This window comes from Aedes albopictus, chromosome 2 (assembly GCF_035046485.1).
Source record: "Aedes albopictus strain Foshan chromosome 2, AalbF5, whole genome shotgun sequence".
NCBI classification, from domain to species: domain Eukaryota; kingdom Metazoa; phylum Arthropoda; class Insecta; order Diptera; family Culicidae; genus Aedes; species Aedes albopictus.
Window position 1 is genome coordinate 221,541,540 of NC_085137.1, and position 21,034 is coordinate 221,562,573.

General features: G+C 40.3%; 3 protein-coding genes and 1 long non-coding RNA gene across 4 annotated transcripts; 3 read left to right on the forward strand and 1 right to left on the reverse strand.

The window, feature by feature from the left end:
- Window positions 1-827: 827 nt before the first annotated feature.
- On the forward strand, window positions 828-2,452 carry LOC134287919 (uncharacterized). The gene is made up of 2 exons (XM_062851163.1): window positions 828-1,169; window positions 1,233-2,452. The coding sequence occupies exons 1-2, from the start codon at window positions 1,022-1,024 to the stop codon at window positions 2,030-2,032; spliced, it is 948 nt and encodes a 315-aa protein (XP_062707147.1). The 5' UTR covers window positions 828-1,021; the 3' UTR covers window positions 2,033-2,452.
- LOC134287918 (exosome RNA helicase MTR4) lies at window positions 2,427-16,679 on the reverse strand. Its single transcript, XM_062851162.1, has 4 exons — window positions 16,357-16,679; window positions 16,182-16,289; window positions 15,060-16,119; window positions 2,427-4,331 (listed from the first exon to the last, which is right to left on the reverse strand). Exons 1-4 carry the CDS (start codon window positions 16,500-16,502, stop codon window positions 2,529-2,531), a joined length of 3,117 nt encoding a protein of 1,038 aa, XP_062707146.1. The 5' UTR covers window positions 16,503-16,679; the 3' UTR covers window positions 2,427-2,528.
- A 141-nt stretch (window positions 16,680-16,820) lies between these two features.
- Window positions 16,821-17,607, forward strand: LOC134287920 (uncharacterized). The gene is made up of 2 exons (XR_009997639.1): window positions 16,821-17,226; window positions 17,297-17,607. It is a non-coding gene; the product is annotated as an uncharacterized LOC134287920 (long non-coding RNA).
- Window positions 17,608-19,293: 1,686 nt separating this feature from the next.
- Window positions 19,294-20,558, forward strand: LOC134286365 (uncharacterized). Its single transcript, XM_062847977.1, has 3 exons — window positions 19,294-19,756; window positions 19,816-20,501; window positions 20,554-20,558. Exons 1-3 carry the CDS (start codon window positions 19,452-19,454, stop codon window positions 20,556-20,558), a joined length of 996 nt encoding a protein of 331 aa, XP_062703961.1. The 5' UTR covers window positions 19,294-19,451.
- Window positions 20,559-21,034: the final 476 nt, after the last annotated feature.

Sequence of the window (21,034 nt, forward strand, 5' to 3'; positions counted from 1 at the left end):
GTAATTAATGGACGGCCCCTTAGTCATCACTCCCCTCCCCTCCAGATCCAGTGAGCGGTGAATGGATGCATGAACGGTAATAGGAGCCAAGAGACAACACATTTTAATTTTATTTTTTTCGGTTTTAAACATATTCTACGATCGTTTTATATTTTTTCTATAATAACAACATAATTATTGAGTTGTTGACGAAAATTAATGTGCAATTTTCGCCAATGTCGATTTTTAATGTCCTAAACTTTACGAAAATGCCGTTAAATGAGCGGTGAATGGCGACCTCACGATACATGAATATATTTGAAATCCGCTTCTTGAACCTAACGAATACTAGTTCTTTCAGATGTATTACTAGCTACAGCCTTTGAGCTTTTGTCCTTTCAACCTTCTTTCTTTCGACGTTTTGTCCTAGTAATTTTTTATTACAACCTTCCGACCTTTTGTCCTAGTTATATTTTCATTTCGACCTTTTGACTTTTTGACCACTTGTATTTTTGACTTTTTGTCCTAGTTATTTTTATTTCGACGAGGAGATAAGGATTACCTACATGACCAGGATTCTATACTGTTTCAAAAAATGCCACGGATCTTAACCATAGGCGAAACTACTGGGGGTGCCAGGCACCCCTAGAATTTGAATGCCTTGCTGTAAATATGGGCGATGAATTCAAAATGGATGAACTAATGAATATTTGTTTGAAGGGCACCCCCTGGCAAAAGTCCGTAGTTTCGCCCATGATAGGGTGATGCATAGAATCTAGTTTCACATATCGTAAGTTTACCCTATACTTACTTGCATACAAGAAATTGGATACAAAAGGATAAAAACATCAAGTTTAAAGATTTTTTGTTTGATTTCTTGTTTGTATACGAATCAGAGACACAGACAGTGTACACAACAATTTAAACTTCCAGTCAATATTTATCTTATATGGTGTATATATATGATTGAAATTAGTGCTAGATATTTAATAACATTCTTGCGAATTGTTTGAATCTCTGTAAATTCCTCAAGCGTTTAGACATGCAAGACGTATCCGAATTCAACATAAGCTTTGTGAAGCTTGTCGAGGCACAGCCCTGCCTTTATGATACAACCACCGATGATTACTATCGCGGACATGTCCAAGACCAAGCTTGGGGTACAATCGCGCGGACTATTGGCCCAACTGGTGGGAATGATTGTGATATGTTGCGCAGGGTTGGATTTTAACAATACTTTTTTCTGCTTTTAGTGACTGTGAAAGAATGCAAAGCCAGGTGGAGGAACTTGCGAGGAAGGTTCACTAAGCATTTGAGAAGCTATACGTCGTCAGATCCCGTCGAAAACCATAAGCGTCCCTATTACTTGGCAGAACATTTGGAATTTTTGCTTCCTTTCACAAAAACTAAAAAGTTGGGAGAAGACGACGACACACCATTTGAAGATCACATTTCACGATTCTTGGAAATCGATTCCTCAATTCCGGACAGACCCGTAGAAGGAGAGGAACCAGAAGCAAATGACATTGAATTGAAATATCCAACTAGAGCTCCTAGCGAAGCGGATCGCAATGATCGATTGGGTCATGACCGATACGAGTCATATCATATGCACGATGCAGAACGCAAACATAGTTCAAATAAACGGGTAGCGTCTTACGATCCAGATTTCGTAACAATGCAAGACAAGCACCGACGATTGAATAGCTCTGGAATGTGTCAACGAAAACACGCTGACCAAGAGGAAAGCAGTAGACCTCGCCCATCGCAAGACCTCGTCGACTACAGGGATAGTGATGTTCTTTTTCTAATGAGTTTACTGCCAGACCTGAAGCGGATGTCCGACGTGCAGAAAAGAAACTACAAAATCGGAATACTCAGCCTGGGTGGCGAAATTCTCAATCAACATTCGGCACAACCCGATGCCATTGAGAGGCTGGTAAGACGAAATTCTTCCTACATGTCCCCGGATTCAGGAATACCCCGATCGCAGCGGAAAAGAGCCCAAACATCAGAGAATGAGGAATCCACAGAAAATTCTACGTCTAATTAGAATTAGAGTCTATCGGTCATATAGAATATAAGTAAGTATAAATCATGTAAACCAGGACGCATACTCAGATAAAAACGTAAAAAATCACCGCGTTTATAAAGATTATAAAAAACGACGGTTACAGCAAAAAAGGGAGAATTTTGGCGAAAATCAAATGTTAACTTCGTTGAATGCAACATTAGATTTGAATGTAACAAACTTATTAGATGTAAATTTGATTATAGACCCAGATGATTAGTTGTACTTCAATCTATCGTATATGTGTGTAAAATAAATAACAAATATTTCTCTTGCGTAATAATCAACTTAATGTATGAATATTGCTCACCTTGACCATCATTAATTATAATGTAGGTCGGGTAGGTCATCATAATAAAAAAGTACTGAGCGACAGTTTCTCCGAGGTATACTAATTTATTTTATTATGTTATCATCAATTTCTTCAATTATAGTCTAAAACTTAATCCATGTCAGAAAGAAACTATCTTTTCTTCCATTACAAATACAGTGAAGCAGCAAATACAATGTCCCTCTTGAGAAGCCGAATCGCTTCGGAGAATTTGTTCTCCAAATCAGTATTACCGATCGTTTTCGACGCTTGAACCATTTGCCGCAACAGTTCCTCCAGACGCCGCATACACCGGATAATGGACCCCTCGAAAATGTCCGTCATTTTACACAGCTGCAGAAAGGAGGACCCCTTGCACCACGCCAGCACTACGTCCATCAGGAAAGGTTTGAACGATTCCACGTACCGTTCTTCGTCCAGCTCCACCTTGCACTCGTTCGATACCTTGGCTATCCGCCGGGCGAGGTCCTGCATCTGCCGGAGCGGTCCGGAAAGCTCTTCTGTGGCGGCCGGAACTTCCGCACTCTTTTCGTCGCACACGAAGCATGAAAGGAGGGCACACGCCTGAGCGGTCGTCAAATTGGTGAAGGTTCCGTTGAAGATCATTTCGGTGAGTAGAAGTTCATCGGCACAACTCAGCTCACAGGCGACACGTCCCTTAAACTCGATGACATCTGCGGTCGTACAGTAGCCCAGTCGACGGAGCACCCGTTTTCGGTGTTTCAGTTCATCCATGTGGAGCAGGCTCTTCGCTTCCCGGAAGGCATTCTTCTCCTGCTTCAATTGACGTTCCAGTTCTAGCTTTTCCATGTACTTTGTGTAGAGCTTGTCAAGATCTGGAGATTCGTGAAGTGGATGGGAGAACAGACGCTTCTCGAACTTGTCAATCATGTCCACGATGGTTTGGAAGTCTTTCTCTTTGATGTGCATGTCGTTGATCGGGTTGAGCAGTGGCGGTCCATCGGGAAACCGTTTCTTGACTTCGTTGATGGTCTTCAGCACAGATCGGCGATTGTCCGCTGGTCGCAGGTCATTGGGATAGTAGACTCGGAGCGAGCTTACCCGATGTACGAGGGTATGAAGGACCGGTACGACCTCGACAGAACCGCGTTTGTTTGCGGGACATGGTTTGGGGACACCCTCCTTCTCGAAACCATCGTCGACATGTAGAAGGACGTCGATGATGACTTTTGTTTCGGCTTTCAAAGGATTAGCCTTAGCGTCAACGGTTTCTTTTTTGAAGTTTACGATAATACCCCACTCAAATTCTCCGGCATCCGACTGAATTTTAATCATTCGACCTGGCTGCAGGAAAGGAACCAAATAGGTGGGCCTCGTTATGTAGTCCCTGAATTGTTTTCCCAGAGTGTCCAGTTGATCTCTAATGTGGTGGTAGGATACGATCGATTGTTCATCTTTGATGTGAACGCCCTCAAGTTCTTTCTGCTTTTGCTGCACCTTTTTGTAAATTTCCGGAATAGATGACTGATTTTGGAACTGGAAAAATGATCGTTCCAACATGTACTCCGGATTGATTTCCTCCACTCTCAGCAGATTCAACACCATGTTATAAGTCAAATGGAACGCCGAATTGATGGGATCCGGTTTGCCCTGCACAATCTCTTTCCCCACCGCCGGCGAAACCGCCTCGTCAATCATCAGAATTACGATACCTTTGTCGTCCAAACCACGCCGACCGGCACGACCGGACATTTGAATGTACTCACCGGATGTCACCCAACGGAAGTCCTTACCGTCAAATTTCCGAGGACCGGTGAACAGAACCGTACGGGCCGGCATGTTCAGGCCCATGGCGAACGTCTCCGTAGCGAACAACGCTTTGATCAATCCTTCGCCGAACAGAATTTCGATGGTTTCCTTCAGGATCGGCAGCAGGCCACCGTGATGGATTCCGATTCCTCGGCGCAGCAAGGGAAGCACGTTTTCCACCTAAAATTGAAATTCCTTTGGTATAATTTTTAAAGATACGAGACGAGTTTTGGGGGAGAGGGGTTTTAGTTGATTACTTTTCCTCTATTCTTTCCAATAACCCCGACAGGCTTCGTGCCGCGAGCCGAAATATGCAGGGATAAAGACGGAGGCCTCTTGAAAAGTGACCAGACGTCCCGGATTGTGCGGGACAGCCCCGGATTCAAGCTAGTCGTCCCGCACTGCAAAGTGTCCCGGAAATGTCTTGGATTTCAACAATCGGCTAAAATGTCATTTTCTTGACAAACATGTTGAACTGTTTCTGTTCTTCTGAAAATCAATTTTTAGACAAATGTAAATAGCAAAAACAAAATTTAACCAGGCTTACAATTATTGTTTTAAGTATTTTGAGGATTTAAATCTGACATTGTATAAAGTAAAGGCAGAGTTGTTGGGAGAAGGATGAAGGTAAAATTTAATTTTCATAAGCACTTCACACTGAAGTGGATTAATTGAGAGCTGACTCAACATTTTTGATTCTCTGCAAGTGATTTTAAAAATGTCTCACCAGAACTTTTGTTCATTTTTTTTTTCAAAAATTTCAAATGAATTTCCAGTAACAATCCACAGGGCTTTCTTGTAGAAATATTTGTTAGAACCCGTCAGATAAACTCCTAAGAGAAACATGCCTAAATGGCCACTTGATTCGTGGGAGGTTAGGATTCCCCTTGTCAGATTTTCCCGGGGGTTTTCGGAAATCAGGGTGTCTACTCATAACTCAAATTAAAATTCCCTGAGTTTTCCAGGATTTTCCAGATGAAATTTTGAAAGTTTATAATTAAAAAAAAATAACCCAAATTTTCTAAAAATTATGAAGGGTGACTTAGGGTATCATCGATAGGTTTGTTCTCTTCGTCATGAGGGGTTTGTGTAGGCCAAAGTGCCTGAAACTTGATCATATGTATTCAGTTTGGTTGGGAAGGATTTGCAGGGCTGTTACAAAATTTCCAAAATATCATCCGCGAAATTCGCGACTTCGGAAATAAAATCCGCGACTCGAGAAACCAATCCCCGACACGAACATAAATATTGAACCAGATTTTGTACTGAATAATTACATGTTTTTAAAATTAGTGTCGTAGATCCTATTAAATTTTTAATGATTTTTCATTAGGGCCACATTTTTTGTCAACCTTTGTTTGGGTTATTACAGAAAACGTATCGAAATTCCCGAAGCTTCAGGAACAACTGTATCTGGACCTGATACCAGATTTTAAAATTATTTTGTGATAAACCATTTTTCTGCGAAGTATCTCAGTAACATGTTTGTTGCTGATACCTTAGTATCGATTGAACTCAAGACCAGCTTATTGATGAATAACAGTGTGTTCCTCCATTCTGGTGAGACTAGCTTTATAAAGCCAATCACGTTCTTGGGGAATAAGACTCATATGACAGCAATCCCTAAGAAGGGTTTTTCAAGAGCCTTGAACCTACGATAGATGAGTGCACTGCAATAGCAGAGGATATGTTCTGATGTTTCTGTCTCCTCGTCACAGAAGCGACAATTAGGATTACTTCGATCTTTTGTAAATAGTATCTGCAGGGGCAGTGTCCAGCTATTAGATCGGTGTAGATGTTGAGACCAAATAGTTGTTGGATTTTCTTGGGGTTTATCATGACGAGCAGCTTGGGTTGGCTTTTAGGGGGAAGTACATTCCAGTTTGAAGTGATTCGAGTGACCAAAAATTCGCTCAGTTGCATTTTACAGAGCAACATAAATCGAAGCGGATTCCGCCCAATGACTCAGGGCCATTGAACAACCATACGTTGCTCCAGAAAAAGGAAGCACAATGATTTGGTTTCATTAGTCCAAGTTATAAGAAAAATAATATGTACAATCGACGAGTTTCATTTTCAGATTAATTTAATTTTGTGAGGCAGATTCAAGTAAACTGCAAGGCGATCATCTTTGTATTCGAGTGATCTTATTCTTAAGAAATACTTCATAGTTTGAATAAGGGCAACGTTTTTTAACCTTGGTTAACCAGATATAAATAACGACGATGCTGGACAAGAAGAACCATTTCCTACAAAAAGGAATTATGAGCCGAGCTATTTTAGTCACAGGAGAAAATATAATTGTAAAGTTGTGATAACCTTTGAAGTAGACCATCAGAGTTTTCCTACGCTTATCGAAGTGAAAAAAAACATGAAAGGTGAGTTTTAGCAATATGTAATTTGTTGATAAGATTCTTCCCACAATCAGTTTTGGAAACAAATATCTGATGCTGAATCCCGGAATGAATAGCAATTTATGTAACGAGTTGCAAAAGGCTGATTTTTTCAGCACGATTAATAAGAGAGTGCAGAAAAAAAAAACAAGACACGGAAATGAGTATTTTTTGCGAATAGTTTAAAAATAAATATGACAAAAGCTTCTACTGTTAATCAATTTACGAGATTAAACTATGAATATTCTATAAACTGACATGAATTGAAATGAAGCATTTATAAGTAAATCTGTGCTTGTCCTTGTTTCTACGAAAATTTCGGTATAATCTATTTTTCAAAATTGGAATGTTTAGTTCTGATCACCCATAGTGGAGCAGAGAACCGAATTGAAAGATCTCAATCCTAAATATAAGCCTGTGTAGGTACAAGACAAAAAACTGAGTTGCGATATCTTAGCAGAGAATTTCAACCAATTTGGAAAATACCATCAGAATCTAGAGAAATTTTAGAGAAATCATCAATCTTTTCATATGGTTTTTCTTACGAAGATATAAGATCGGTTTAACAAAATTGCATGACCTTTGCTTCGCAAACATTCGTGATCGTGATATCTACTGTCATTCCATTTAAAAAACATTTGATTTGTTGGAGAAATTTGCATTTGCGGCTTTCAATATATTTTGTAGTTTTCAAAACTTTCTTGAAACAGAAACTTAGAAGCTGCAAAAGATGACGTTTGACAGAAGCTTCGATGGAAATAAGTTTAAGAGAAATTAAAAATGGTTTTAAAGTAAGTTACAACTGCCATACAGATAGGCATCCGCGAAATGCGCGACTTAAATTAGACAAAACCGCGAAAACCGCGACCAAATATCAAGGATCCGCAAAATGCGCGTCGTGGCACATAAATCCGCGACAAATCCGCGAAAATCGCGATTTTCGCGAAAACCGCGAAATCCGCGACTGTTGTAACAGCCCTGGATTTGATTCCAACTCTGAGCTCAACAGGTTTCAAAAAACCACGCATGACGAAGAGAACAAAACTGCCGAAAATAAGTTCCCCCACCCTTCAAAAATTTTTTTTAAGATTTCTGAGCGTGGTTCCTGGAATTTCTTCCAAAGTTGCTTCCTGGATTCCCGCAGGATTCTTTCACGAGATATCTGTTAGAGTACGTCTCGATGTTTCTTGCAAAGGTTTCCCGATATAGATACTTCCAGAGATTCTCGCTGGATTTCTCCTGAAGATCCATCCAAAACTAATCAAAATTTCTTCAAGAATATCATTGGTCGAGCCTCGTAGCCATCCGGATGAGTGAGGGTTCGATTCCCCCGCTCCGAGCTATGATTTTTTTCGCGAGAATAGCTTCTTATTCGTAGCCACTCCGTGTTAAGTTTCGTTCAGTCGGTAGAGCCGCTGGCTGAAGAAAGTGTTCGTGTCTTTTTTAGTGGTTTTCCGGGATAGCTATACAATAGTTTATGTCGGGATTTTTACCGATAGTTTTCCGATATTTCTCTTGTTTTCCTCGCGGAATTTTGTTCGTAACTGCTTTCAGGATACTATGAGGTTTTCAGAATTCCTCCTTGGATGTCCTTAATATTTCTTCTCGGGATTACTATAGTAATATATTACGACCTAGAACTTTTTCGAGATGTCTCATATTTTGTCAGGTTTTTCCTGAAGTTCCTGTCGAGATTTCTTCAATGAGACTTTGCGGAGTTTCACGCAAGATTTTATTTGAATTCCCTCGAAAATGTCTCCAGGAATATCTTATAAGGTATTTAGTAAGTTATCTCAGGAGATAGATATAGCCGGTAGAAGAATCCCTGCAATAACTTTGGGAGAAATCCCTAAAGGAGTATTCAGAATCTCGGGAGAATTTCTGGTAAAGATGCCGGGAAGAGTTTTGGGATTAAGGCATAGAATATTTGTAAAAACAATCTCAGGAACAGCCTGGCTCTGAAAGAATTCAAGAGAAGAATTCTATGGGAAAAATAAACAATAACTCCTGTGGAAATCCCGAAAGCACTCTGAAAAAAAAAAATCTTAAGCGAAAGTCCAGAGTAAATTCAGAAAAACTCTGAGAGACATCTCATGACCATTACGGAAGGAATCTTCTGAGAGAATTTCCAGGAGATACACCGAGAGAAATCTCAGTTAAAACTTCAAAATAAACCTCGCGATAACTTTTAAGCTAAAATTCCTGTAGGAGACCAGGATGGGTATCTCGAAGAAAGTCTACAGAAATTGTTTAAAGATATCACAGGAAATAAATGAAAGACATCTTTTGAGGAACTCTTGCAGAAAATTCGTGAAAAATCCTTCAGAAACCCTTGGAGGCGCTTTTGTAAAAATCCCAGGAATAACTCCTCTAGCAACTCTGACAGAAATTCTGGGGAGATGTTTTGGGGAAGTCCCAAGAGGAACACCGGTAGGAATCGCGTAAAATCACCATGAGGAATCCCGAAAGAAATTCCACGATTTATCACGACAGAAATTCTTATAGAAAATCTGAGATACATTCTGGTAGAAATCCTACGAAGATTTCTTTGAGCAAAACACTGGGGGAACTCCGGGAGCAACACCGGGAAGAAATAGCATCCTCGTGAAAAACTCCAGGAGTAATCGGTTGGAATTCAGGATTCCTGGAAGGAATCCGGAAGTATACCTTTCCGGAAAAAAATCAAAAAGGAATACCAAGAAAAATAGCGTGAAAATACGGAAGGAATTTTATAAGAAAACCTGGGAGACATTCCAAGAGGTATTTCTTAAAAAGTTCCAAAAAGAAACGCAGACGGAATTTTTGGAAAAAATCCTTGTAGTGAAATTTCTATATGGATTTTGATTACCAGGTTTTTATGAATAAAAAACCTGCAATGTCCGACCAAATGTTTTTACCCTTCTTACACCCATAAGAAGGGTATAAATACCGCTTGGAAAACCGACTTTCGATCCGAGGCCCGCAGGGCCGAGTCACATATACCAATCAACTCAGCTCGACGAATTGAGCAAATGTCTGTATGTGCGTGTGTGTGTGTGTATGTGTGTGTGTATGTATGTTACAAAAAAATTTCACTCACGGTTCTCAGCCGTCTGTTGACCGATTTGAGTTCTCTTGGAAGCAAATGAAAGCTACTACATCCTAGTAGAACGCTATTGAATTTTATTTTGATTGGACGTTCGGTTACCGAGATATCTTTCAAAGAGTGCTAGGGAGTAGTACAACTTAATTATTTTAGATATTTTTGACAAAGTGTATCACCATAAATTTCTCAGCCGTCTATCAACCGATTTAGGTTCTTAAGGCCCCAAACGAAAGCTACTACATCCTAGTAGAACGCTATTGAATTTTTTTTTTTGATTGGACGTTCGGTTACCGCGATATCTTTCAAAGAGTGCTAGGGAGTAGTACAACTTAATTATTTTAGATATTTTTGACAAAGTGTATCACCATAAATTTCTCAGCCGTCTATCAACCGAATCGGGTTCTTAAGGCTCGAAACGAAAGCTACTGCACCCTATAAGAACGCTTTTGAATTTCATTCCGATTGGACATTTTGTAACCGAGATATCTTTCGGGGAGTACTTTGGAGTAATACAACTTAACTTTTTAAGAGGTCTTTGACAAAATGCTTCATAATAAATGAATCAGCCGTGTGTCAATCGATTTGAGTTCTCTCAGCATCAAATGAAAGCTACAGCATCCAAGTAGTATTCTATTAAATTTCATGCCGTTTGGACATTTTGTTTCTGAGATATCTTTCCACGAGTACTAAGGAGTAATGAAATTTACGCTTTTGAGAGATTTTTGATAAAATGTATCATAATACATTTCTCAGCCGTTTGTCAACAGATTTTTTATGATCATATTTGGTTACACAAGTTAGTTATACATGAAAATGCAATTGCATCAAATACATAAAAGCTACTATCTCTTTGTAATATTTGAGCTTAATAAACAGTAGCAAAAATATCATTGAATGTATGTAGGAAAAGCCTTTTTACCCTTCTTACACCCATAAGAAGGGTATAAATATCGCTCGAAAAACCGACTTTCGATCCGAGGCCCGGAGGGCCGAGTCTCATATACCAATGAACTCAGCTCGACGAACTGAGCAAATGTCTGTATGTGTGTGTGTGTATGTGTGTATGTGTGTATGTGCGTTACAAAAAAAGTCACGCACGTTTCTCAGCCGTCTGTCAACCGATTTGAGTTCTTTTGGAAGCAAATGAAAGCTACTACATCCTAGTAGAACGCTATTGAATTTTTATTCGATTGGACGTTTGGTTACCGAGATATCTCTCGAAGAGTACTTATGAGTCATACTTCTAAACTTTTTAAGATTTTTGACCAAGTGTATCATAATAAATATTTCGACCGTTTGTCAATCGATTTGGGTTCTCTTGGCACCAAATGAAAGCAACAGCATCCTAGTAGATCGCCCGGAAATTTTATTTCGATTGGACATTTGGTTACAGAGATATCTTTCGAAGAGTACTTCGGATTTATACAACTAAACCTTTTGAGATTTTTGACCAAAAGTATCATAATAAATATCTTAGCCGTCTGTCAACCGATTTCGGTTATCCTGGCACCAAATAAAAGCTACAACATTCTGGTAGAACCCTATACAATTTCATTAGGATTGGACATTTGGTTACTGAGATATCTTTCAAAGAGTACTTGGGAGTAATACAGGTTAACTTTTTGAGAGATTTTTGACCAAGGGTACCATAATAAATATCTCAGCCGTCTGTCAACCGATTTGGAAATTTTATTTCGATTCGACATTTGATTACTGAGATATCTTACGAAGAGTATTTCAATAAATTCTTTTTTTTATTATATTCACTTGTTATCTTGCATTTGTTTTTGACCAGTCTATGGGAAATTATTTTTCAATAAATGATGCTGACCTCATACAAAGTGTATACTAGCAGGTTATTGTTTTCAACAAAATTATAAATAACAAATTACAAATACACAGGAATTTTATGGAAACTAACAATATGTTAAATGAAAGCTTTGAAGAACCAGACAGCCAAAATAACTAGCTAATGCCAAAACTGATTAACTTAGTAGATATATCATTTTTGTCGTTTTTACACCATAACCATGAATATCAAGTACTTCGGAGCTACTTTAAGGACAAACGTCTTGAAGTCCCGCTTTAACAGTGCATCAGAACTTCAGACGCACAAATCTCAAGAGGCAAGCATCAAACAACAGTGTATTCGATTATTCTGTTCTTGCTCACTTGTAAAAAGCTTAAAATAAGAAGATCAGGTGCGCTGGTTTTGTTTACGAAGAGATTTGTGCGCTCGAAATCGTGAATAGGTATTAAAGTCGGTCATTGTGGCGGCCATTTTGGGATTCTAACAAGTCTGTCCTTAATTGACTGATATAGACAAAGTGTATCTCGTTGATTTTCTTACCCATTTGTTAATCGTTTCAAGATCTTTTAGCAGTTAATAAAAGATACAAAATTCCAGAATATGTAAGCTATTTTTAAACATTCCATACAAGACTCTAGGAAGTGTCTGGCATTTCTGGTAGTTTAGTCCATGGTCCATGATGCTATTTTGGAAACCAATCCACTAGATGCCAAATCCACAATATTTTCTAGAACTTTTGGTCAATTCCACAAAACAAATATGTTAAATACAAATAATACAACAATAATTTTAATAAGTGTAAGAAGGGTTCTGTTCACCATAGGTGGATTAAATCGGGTTTTTTTTTTTATCGGAGTAAAATTTCCCTGAGTACTCAAGGTATTCCCTGAGGATTCCCGGTTTTTCCCTGTTAAATAAAATTCCCTGAGGATTCCCGGTTTTCCAGGTTTTTTTTCAGGTAGTAGACACCCTGGAAATGATCGAAGGATTTCTATAGAATTGACAAATTGAAAGAATTCCAGGAAACAAATATCTTTTTAGGAACGTATATTCTTATAAAGTTTGATAGATATACACTTCATATTTGTGATGAAAATATTGGAGAATTGTTTCAGAATACATTCCAAGAAATGTTTTGGAAAATGTTCTTCAGTACTCCACCAGTACTTTACATTTGAATGCAACTAAAAAATTCCCATAGTTTTGTCAAAAACTCATTCCTGAATTTTCTCCAGCTATCTCTTCAATGTTTTGGCAGAAATTTTCCATGAAAAAAACTCAGACATTTAGAAGAAAAAAATCTTAAGCTAGTTTTCCAAATTCCATAATTTCCTTGTTGAGATTTAATACTTTGTTCCCTAAGTGTCGTGAAAAAGTTCCCTGATCATCAACCAAATTTCTTGTGAAATTCTCTGACTTTCTCTGATTTTCCAAGCCCAGAAATAAATTCCCTAATAGTCCCTGGCTTTCCAGGTAGTCGACATCCTGGTTTAGTAAAACTGTGTCCCGCATCAGAGCAAAACATATCTGGTCACTATACCTTGACGGAGGGACGTGAGGTGATCGAAAGGTGGAAGCAGCACTTCGATCAGCACCTGAACGGCGTGGAGCCATTCACCAGCTCAAAACCAACAAAGCAGTTGGTAAGGATGGTATCGCAGCTGAACTCATCAAGATGGGCCCAGAAAAATTGGCCACATATCTGCACCGGCTGATAGTCAGGATCTGGGAAACCTAACAGCTACCGGAGGAGTGGATGGAAGGGGTAATCTGCCACATTCACAAGAAAGGCGACCATTTGGAATGTGAGAACTTCAGGGCGATCACTATTTTGAATGCTGCCTACAAAGTGCCATCCCAGATCATCTTCCGTCGTCGGTCGCCTAAAACAAATGAGTTCGTGGGAAGTTATCAAGCCGGCTTCATCGACGGCCGGTGGACAACGGACCAGATCTTCACCGTACGGCAAATCCTCCAGAAATGCCGTGAATACCAGGTCTCTACGCATCACCTGTTCATCGACTTCAAGGCGGCATACGACAGTATCGACCGCGCAGAGCTATGGAGAATCATGGACGAAAACGGCTTTCCTGGGAATCTGACTAGACTGATTAAAGCAACGATGGACGGTGTGCAAAACTGCGTAAGGGTTTCAGTTGAACTATCCAGTTCATTCGAATCTCGTCGGGGACTGCGACAAGGCGATGGACTCTCATGCCTACTCTTCAACTTTGCTCTGGAAGATGTGATGCAACGAGCCGGGCTCAACAACCGGGGAACGATTTCCACAAAATTCGCTCAATTTGTGTGCTTTGCGGACGACATGGACATTATCGTCAGAAAATTTCGAACGGTGGCAGAGCTGTACACACGCTTGAAACGCGAAGCAGCAAAGGTCGAGCTGGTGGTGAATGCCTCAAAAACAAAGTACATGCTGGAAGGCGGAACCGAACACGACCGGATCCGTCTGGGTAGTAATGTTACGATAGACGGGGATTCGAGGTGGTGGAGGAATTCGTCTACCTCGGATCCTTACTGACGGCTGACAACAATGTGAGCCGTGAAATTCGGAGGCGCATCGTCAGTGGAAGTCGGGCCTACTAACGGGCTACAGAAGAAACTGCGGTCGAAAAAGATTCACCCACGCACCAAATACACCATGTCCAAAAAGCTAAAAAGACCGGTGGTCCTCTACGGACACGAGACATGGACCATGCTCGAGGTGGATCTGCAAGCACTCGGAGTTTTCGAGCGACACGTGCTAAGGACGATCTTCGGCAGCGTGCATGAGAACGGCGTGTAGCGGAGAAGGATGAACCACGAGCTCGCTGCACTTTACGGCGAACCCAGCATCCAGAAGGTGGCCAAAGCCGGAAGGATACGGTGGGCAGGGCATGCTGCAAGAATGCCGGACAACCTTGCAAAGCTGGTGTTTGTCATTGATCCGATTGGTACAAAAAGGAGTGGAGCGCAGAGAGCACGATGAGCGGACCAGGTGGAGCGTGACCTGGCGAACATTGGGCGCGACCGAGGATGAAGAGCGGCAGCCACAAACAGAGTATTGTGGCGTACTATTATTATTGATTATGTCTTGTCTCAAATGTGATGTTGAGCAAATAAATGTATGTATGTATGGCTGATAAAACCCCTCATGACGAAGAGAACAAACCAGCCGATAATACTTAGTCACCCTGTGACCATTAGTTTTCAAGCTTTTTCTAGTTTGGTGATAAACATGGATGAATTGGTTAAATTTTCACCGTCCGATAACGAGTACAAAAAGTTTGTCGTGAAATGGGGCTGACAAAATCGGGACCTTACTGTATTTCATAATTTTAGTTTTGACTGTCATTGTGTCATTGATTTTACACTTTAGCAACTCCTATGATAAAAGGATTACACCAAGATTAAATTAATCGTTGCAGTGGTATATCCCCCCAACAGTAGAAAATAAAAATTCGATAATAACTGGGAAGCACATCAACAATGTGCCTAAAACAAATGCTCCCTGGAATATATGTAGATCAAGCCCACCGACTAAAAGAAGAGAAGTTACACTCTTCGAGGAAATATTACGGGAATAATCAATTGATACCATTTTAAATATTCTCCAAACTCACCTGAGGCAACTGTCGATCTTCCTCGCTCAGCACATCCATGGCATTGTTGAAAACTTCGTCTACCAGCTTTTTCTCCGTCGTCGAATTAAAATCCAACTTGGACATCTGCATCGCATAAATCTCGCAGTCCTTCTTACTGAAGGAGAAAATAATAACCGGAGCAAAGTTCCTCTCCATGATCATTTTTACGATTTTGAAAATGTTCGTCTCGCCCGAATTGGTTGCCTTCAAACCTCCTTTCTTGCCCTTCTGGTCCCCTTTGGCAGCATCTCCGGCGTTTTGCAGCACAGCCATCGCTGTATTGAAATTGTCGTCCTTGAATTGGCCCTTTTCATCTACAACCAGGTGGATTCCGTCGCCTCCGACCGGAAACAAATAGTGCTGCAGTGGCGTCGGACGATAATCCGTGTACACCACATGACACGGCTGCTTATGAATGTGGCAAACCCATTCAGCGAATTGCCGAGCGTTGGGAATGGTGGCCGAAAGGAACACGTAATGCACGTTATCCGGCAAGAGGATAAGCGTTTCCTCCCAGACCACTCCGCGCTCCTTGTCTCTCATGTAATGGATTTCATCGAAAATGACCCATCCAACTTCACGCATAATTTCTGAGCCCCGGTAGAGCATGTTCCTCAAAATTTCCGTGGTCATGATCAAACAGGACGCGGACGGATTGATGGTTACGTCTCCGGTGACCAATCCAACATCTTTGAACTCCTCGTGAAACTCTCGATACTTCTGATTGGACAGGGCCTTGATGGGAGTTGTATAGATGACACGTTGCTTGGCGGCGAGCGATTTGGCAATTGCGTACTCCGCCACGACCGTTTTTCCGGCCGATGTATGAGCCGATACCAGAACCGATTGCTGATTCTCAATGCACAGGATTGCCTCCTTTTGGAAGGGATCTAGCACGAAGGGGTACTCCTTGGCCGGCTTGCCGCTAGGGGGAACCAGTGGCATGTACTTATGGTCAGGGTACACGGCTACTTCATGTGTACAAGCTTCCGGTGACTGGATGGTGTGCACCTTGATCCGGGACTCGATGTTATCCAAGCTTAAAATTGAAAATAAATCGATAAGCTACTCTTCAATGATCAAATTTTAACCTATTCTTACTTGATGTCATCCAAAAGCGATTCCACTTTTGCTCGCTTACTGGACTCCAAGTCCTCATCATCATCATTTTCGACATCTTCTAATTCCCGCTTTGTTCCAGATGGCTCTCTGTGACGAAAATAAAACGTTTAAGTTAAGTGACTAAAAATGTTAAGAATTCATTTAGGTAACTTACTCCTTAGCCAGCGCCGGAGAATCCTTCCGGTGCGACTCGGATTTGCCGTCGTCGGTTTCCTCCACCACGATGGGCACATTGCCTGCGTCGTCCTCATCGTCGTTGTCGGCGTCGAACAAGTTGAACAGATCATCGACATCGGCCATCTCCTCACGCGGTTCTCCGGTCCTATGTAATCAATTTATAGTTTTCCGAAGAATGATCGTTCACTTTTGGCGTGTTTTTAACGGAAATTATCGTCACTGCCGATGGAAATTGCACAAAATACGAGAAAAATTCACGAGCAGTGCGGAAAAAAATGTGAAACAGCGTGCCCCGTGCGTGTTTGTGTTTTCGGCTGACGATTGACGTTTCGAAAGAAATGTCAAAAATTCGAACCATCGGCTCCCGGTGTACAGTGTTGCCGGATTTGGTTTAAAAATGCACTTCTCAAGCATTTGTAATCAAAGAAAGTTTTAAACTTAATCCTTTTTGTCATACCATGCATATATACTTAGCTCAGTATAGTAAAAATACTGTTGTAGATTTGAAAGTTATACTATGTATTTCCAAATAAAGTAAAAATATTTTTTGCTCGATTTTTTGTATGTCTACTTCAACCGCCTTCGTCGAAAAAAGTCGTTACCTCCGCCATCTTCGATAATTTCTAGTTCAACCGCGAAACTAATTGAAATCAGGATTAAAACGTTATCGCAAACATTTTTTCTCATTGTATTGAATTCATAATTGCGTGAGACATAAAGTCCAAATCAAGTAAAAGAAAAACAAGTTCTTAACTAGCCTCCATCAACTGTTCACGTCAGCGGACCTGGCTCTTGTTAAATATTTTGATTTTCGACGGACTCCACCAGCGACCATCAGCAAAATAATGTAAGTAATAAATAGCTTTCAATGTAAGGGCGTTCAAAAAGTTCATTTTCATCGTTTACCATCCTTGCAGGGACAACCATCCATCACCGTTCGGAACCGCAAATGATGACTTCCCCCAAGGCTTCCCCAGGACTAGACCACGAATCTGCTCAAGGTCGGATGCTCTTTTAACTGGTTTCCACGAAAATTACAACCCGGAGGAGATGCGACAGGAAGTGCATGTCAATGCCAGGATCAGACATGAATCGAAAAATCAGATTCAAGGACAATTCTAGTGTATAGTGCTTTGGATAGTACGTATGCAAATGTGTATTGGATCCGAGTGTAGATAACGTTTTATGTGAAATTATTTTAAATATACAAAATGTTTGATTTTCGTTATTTTTCTTCCTTTCTTATCATTCTATAAACAAAAACAAACCAAATCTATCAAAACTAAACTAGTTTCAGTAAATCCTGGTTATACTAGCTTAGGTATAGCTCCCTTATACTAGACTACGTGTATATCGAAGTTATACTGAGCCTGTATAGCCTGCATATAAACCGAGCCTGGGGTCAACCAGGCGAATAGCATTTTAGCGTGGGATTTAAACTATTTAGTTTTGATTTATTTCTGAGTGTTCATGCGCCATCAGAAAACTATGGGCTCGATATTGAGTTGTCCAAAAAATGTCTCACGAAACCTAATGCAAGCCTATCCATATACGTGAGAACAAAAGATGTTTACAAAGTTCTTACAGATAGATTAACACGGGAAATCTGAACACAAACCACTACCACATAGGAATTTGGATTGGTCAATATGGACCAGTAGGTCTGTGCCAATAAGGGAGAGAAAAAAAAAAAACTATGGGCTCTTTACGTTTAGCCCGAATACCATTAGTCCGACTTTTAATCACCGACAAACTGACGTGGTGGCTAGAACAAGTAGCTCCGCAGAAAACATCCAAAAATTCAAAATAAAATACGTTGGAACACTAGCTCCATCTATTGAATTTGGTAAAGAAGCTCTTTGGCATTTAAATATCAAATACTCAAATCGAAAACTATGCAAAATCGTTAAAAAAAAGTGATATTTGTTTTACTCATCATTAGCATGTGTCGTATAAAAATGTGGACTATTTTTGTAAAAATCTGCTGAACTAAAAATTTTTTCGCTTTTCCAATGCATTATACATAGCTATTTAGGTTTCTATAAATCAGAAACTTTTTTTAAAAATCAACGAATTTAAAAAAATACTTTATGTTACCAGTTTAACATTTGCGGCCACTCGCATTTTGAAACGACCGTTACATATTTTCGGTTATCGTCCGGATTCAAGAGTCACGTCAGTTCGTCGGTGTTTTGATGATTGAATCGTTTCATAATCATTTTAGTGGGAACGGGATAGAAAATTCGTTTTATCAATAAATTTGCCAAAAAAATGATGATTTAGCTGGAAGGGGACTGGTCCCTTTCAAACATACAAATTTTCCGAACATAACCTCTACTTTTAATCGCCAATAATTATTTATTCAGGCTTATTCTGCGCGGCGTGTAAGGTGAGACGAGTCGTATGAGGTGACAAAAGTCGACTCGATCTCATTTGATTTGCATTAGTCGTCTCACGTCACGTGAGACGAAACCGCCCGTCTCACCTTACACGCCGCGCAGAATAAGACTGATTGTTATAGGCATCAAGTATACGGCCGTTCTACGCATAATTGTCCCATGTTACATGGGATTCCCATATAACATGGGGCAATTAGGCATAGAACGGTAGTATACAGGTTCAAACATTTGACAAGAACTCAAGAAACATTTGTTTGAGAATTCGATGGAGTCGTACAAGATGTTTGAGCATTGGTTTCTTTTTTGACATATTTATTTGACCCTGTGTAAATAGAGGATTGGATCCGGATCTTTTACCGGACCTATGTTTCGGACAGAGAAAACTGTTATTTTTTTTTGTATGACCTCCCTAATTTATGGACGTTTTCCAATAAGCTATGCAACCATTACATTTTTCATGAAAAACGCAGGTGATGATTAAAACACCGACGAACTGACGTGACTCTTGAATCCGGACGATAACCGAAAATATGTAACGGTCGTTTCAAAATGCGAGTGGCCGCAAATGTCAAACTGGTAAGTTTGACGCAACAGTGACATTCAATCCAGCGACCACTTTCATCAGTGCATTTGTAAACAAACATTGCAGCGATTCGGTGCTTTCGATATCGCGATGGGTCGATTTTGTGAAGTTATTTCTTGTTTAAGCAATACTGTGCGAAACTTAGATAAATCCTTTTATAAGTTTCCAGTTAACGACATTGAAAGGCATGTATGCGTTCGTGAATATATAGAAATATTTGCTCATTTTCTTGCTACTTCATTTTACAGATGCAGGTTGTGGGTGAAATTTTGCCGTTCGCCGGATCTCCACAGATTACTTCGGGAATCTGGATATAATGCTCTTCAGAGAAAAATCATCTGCTCGGATCATTTTTCTTCCGAATCCTTACGTGATCCAACACGGCGAGATAGAGGGTAAGATAAACACTGCTTCAGATTGATATCTCAAATTGCAAACTTTTCTTTTATTACAGCCTCAAAGTTGGGGCGATTCCATCTTTACTCGTAAATGGCACAACGGAAATCGACTGCCAGTGCCAAGATCGCTCAGCCCAAAATTTGGTGCCAGAAGGAACTCCGCATTACTGTAATGTTGAATACCTGGATCTGGACCGCTGTGATGATGGAGAGGATCAACTGTCGCTCGTGCATCCAGATATTGGGCTATCGATGTCGCATATTCAATCGATGAACTTCCCTGACACCATGAACAGCCCGAGAGATGTAGACGCAGATGACATAGTGCTGTGGGAATCCCTAGCGACGGGTACATTTACAAATTCATGCGAAACCAACAATATCACTGGTCTCGGAGAACTATTCGATGGACAGACCATTCGAATGGACGGAAGCAACAAACTATTGCTGGAGCATCCACATTCCGAGGAAAACTGGAACACTGCAGCAGATGGCATTTCCGAGTCTGTCGACGTGCATCAAAAAACGGCCTCAAAAGAAGCAACAATTGTTTCATTGAAAACCTTGTTAAAAATAGAAAGAGAGAAGAAACTGAAACATAAAGAAGAAGTGAAGGAATTGAAAGAAAAACTTCGCGCCAGTCAAAGAAAATGCGATAGGCGGCTCATGATGATAAAATCTCTGCGGAAAAAGATTGCGAGCCTGGACAAAAATCTCAAACATGTCCGAAAAAAAACCCGACGTGAGCAAATGCTTTTGGCAAACCTTGAGCAAAACCCGGCTATCTGGAATAGCCTGAGTAATGCAACGAAAAAACCAAAAGCAAGGCGGTACAATGCAGAGCTCAGGAAGTTCGCCTTGTCCTCCTATCTATGCGGACCTCGTGTGTACCGCATGATGAAGAAATCGAAGGTGATTTGCTTGCCAGTCAAAAGGACAATAAAACGTTGGACGAAAGATGTCCATATCGGCCCTGGATTGAATAAAGCCATCCTTGAACAAGTCAAAGCAAACGTTAAAGGATTTACCGAGCAAGAACGTGCAGTAATTTTGGCTATAGACGGCATGAAGGTGAAGCCATCGCTGAGTTACATCGCGAAAAGTGACGAGTTTTTTTGTTTTCCGGACGACGGCCTTGATAGGAAAATTGAAAAAAACGATACTCGATATTTGGCAACAGAAGCGGTTACAGTAATGGTGAAAGGAGTTTTCAGTAACTTCAAGCAGGTAACTTTAGAAAACATACATTAACTTTAAATAAAATTTAAGATTTTG

Excerpts from the sequence above, each read along its gene's own strand:
- LOC134287919 (XM_062851163.1), top strand. The coding sequence starts at position 1,022 with ATGCAAGACGTATCCGAATTCAACATAAGCTTTGTGAAGCTTGTCGAG. Across the intron at positions 1,170-1,232 it reads GCGGACTATTGGCCCAACTG|TGACTGTGAAAGAATGCAAA; the intron begins GTGGGAATGATT and ends TTCTGCTTTTAG.
- LOC134287918 (XM_062851162.1), bottom strand. The coding sequence starts at position 16,502 with ATGGCCGATGTCGATGATCTGTTCAACTTGTTCGACGCCGACAACGAC. Across the intron at positions 16,120-16,181 it reads TCGCTTTTGGATGACATCAA|CTTGGATAACATCGAGTCCC; the intron begins GTAAGAATAGGT and ends TTCAATTTTAAG. Across the intron at positions 4,332-15,059 it reads AAGATCGACAGTTGCCTCAG|GTGGAAAACGTGCTTCCCTT; the intron begins GTGAGTTTGGAG and ends TTTCAATTTTAG.
- LOC134286365 (XM_062847977.1), top strand. The coding sequence starts at position 19,452 with ATGGGTCGATTTTGTGAAGTTATTTCTTGTTTAAGCAATACTGTGCGA. Across the intron at positions 19,757-19,815 it reads CCAACACGGCGAGATAGAGG|CCTCAAAGTTGGGGCGATTC; the intron begins GTAAGATAAACA and ends CTTTTATTACAG.